Source organism: Metopolophium dirhodum, chromosome 1, assembly GCF_019925205.1.
Source record: "Metopolophium dirhodum isolate CAU chromosome 1, ASM1992520v1, whole genome shotgun sequence".
Lineage (NCBI taxonomy): Eukaryota > Metazoa > Arthropoda > Insecta > Hemiptera > Aphididae > Metopolophium > Metopolophium dirhodum.
The window spans coordinates 5,481,032-5,482,701 of NC_083560.1; the positions used below are offsets into that span (position 1 = coordinate 5,481,032).

At 26.8% G+C, this 1,670-nt stretch overlaps 1 protein-coding gene across 1 annotated transcript; it reads right to left on the bottom strand.

Moving 5' to 3' along the window:
- Positions 1-323: 323 nt before the first annotated feature.
- On the bottom strand, positions 324-1,442 carry LOC132933795 (GDNF-inducible zinc finger protein 1-like). The gene is made up of 2 exons (XM_061000074.1): positions 1,309-1,442; positions 324-626 (listed from the first exon to the last, which is right to left on the bottom strand). Exons 1-2 carry the CDS (start codon positions 1,440-1,442, stop codon positions 491-493), a joined length of 270 nt encoding a protein of 89 aa, XP_060856057.1. The 3' UTR covers positions 324-490.
- Positions 1,443-1,670: the final 228 nt, after the last annotated feature.

Genomic DNA, 1,670 nt, shown 5'->3' on the forward strand with positions numbered 1-1,670 from the left:
AATAATATTCATTTTTCATTCAGTATACCCCTTGACAATATAATATGTCAAGTCGCTCACATCCGTGTTATTATCAACTGTATAAACTCATCGTAATTTCGTCACAATTTTGTTTGTATACTTTGGCAGTTTCTATTCAAAAAGCTAGAAAACAATCGAGTAAAGATTAAATAACAATAATCATTTTATTTCGATGTCTTTTAATTTTGAATTTTCGAGGACACAATTAAACAACTTGGAACATAAATAATTGCCTTATTTTATAGTTAGGAATTTAAAACACGAAGTGCAAACACACAAAAGTACATATAGGTATACAAAAAGTTGTATATACAATAAAAAATATGTTAAATATAAGTAAGCAATGTATGTTAGTTTACTGTTTTTAGGCAAAAATATCATAAAACTAATTAAATAACAATAATACGAATTACTACAGCCAATAAAACATAAAATTATAAACGTAAACTCCTAACAAAATTATCGTCGTCTATAAGGTGGTAAATTTGAACGGATCGTAATTTCCGATAGCTTTGTGTAATTCATTGTGTCTATTCCATTGCTCTTTGTTATCGAAGTATCTACCGCATGTTGAACAGCGATAGACATCTTCCCCTGGTTCAATTCTAGAAAAAAAAATATAGTTATATTAATTAGGAATATTTTAATCATATTATAATTTAAATTCAAATTTTTCGGAGTAGAGGAAAGTTCAAATGCTTGATGAATTGTTTTGCATTATGAAATAATTAATATTAAATCTATTGATATGGATAGGACGGTAAGATGGTGGTCAGCCCATAGTTCTCTTATAATATTTTTAAATAACAAAAAAGTATCATCAATTATAATCTTTGAATTGCAACAAAATAAGATCGTTATATGAAAACAATATGTCAATTTAAGGGTGAATATCCAATGTCAAACTTCAAACGCTATTAAAAATAAGTGTTTGAGTTTCCGGTAATACAATTTATTAAAATATTCGAAAATATCCGACTAACTATATATTCACTGTCCCACCAGAAAAGTTACTGAAGTTGAGATTCAGAGCATTATTTCAACAACTTATCGTGCACACAGACACAATAAATACAAAATAAAAAGGAATACACACACATATTAAAAGCTCAAACATATAATATCACAGCAAATAAAGCCCTATTTAAAATATATATTTTTTAGTTAATAATGGTACCTACAAAATTAAGACAATTTACCCATAACTATCGAAAAACCAGTCATTTCTCAATGGATTTGTTTGAATTATATGCTAAATATATCTAATAATTATCAATTTATACTTACGCGGCCAATAATTGTTTGGTACATTTACGATGATATACTGCCGTCTCTCTCGACAACATGAAATGCTTGCAATTCTTGCACATGAAATAGTCTCCAATCGCGGGGTCGTTCATTTTTATAATGCATCTCCTCATGGCTATTCCGGGCATTTTGGACTAAAGAAAATTGATTTTTAGTTTATTATAATATAAACTTCGTCATAAAAAGAATAATAATAGTAATAATAATAATAATAATAGTAATAATAATTCACTGTACTATCGAAATTTGCCAAAACAAAACACACAATCATGTATATTGTAGAAAATTAGGAAGGTTATAAAATAATTTATAATAAATGTTGTATTATAAAATAATTAATT

Excerpts from the sequence above, each read along its gene's own strand:
- LOC132933795 (XM_061000074.1), bottom strand. The coding sequence starts at position 1,442 with ATGAGGAGATGCATTATAAAAATGAACGACCCCGCGATTGGAGACTAT. Across the intron at positions 627-1,308 it reads ACCAAACAATTATTGGCCGC|AATTGAACCAGGGGAAGATG; the intron begins GTAAGTATAAAT and ends TTTTTTTTCTAG.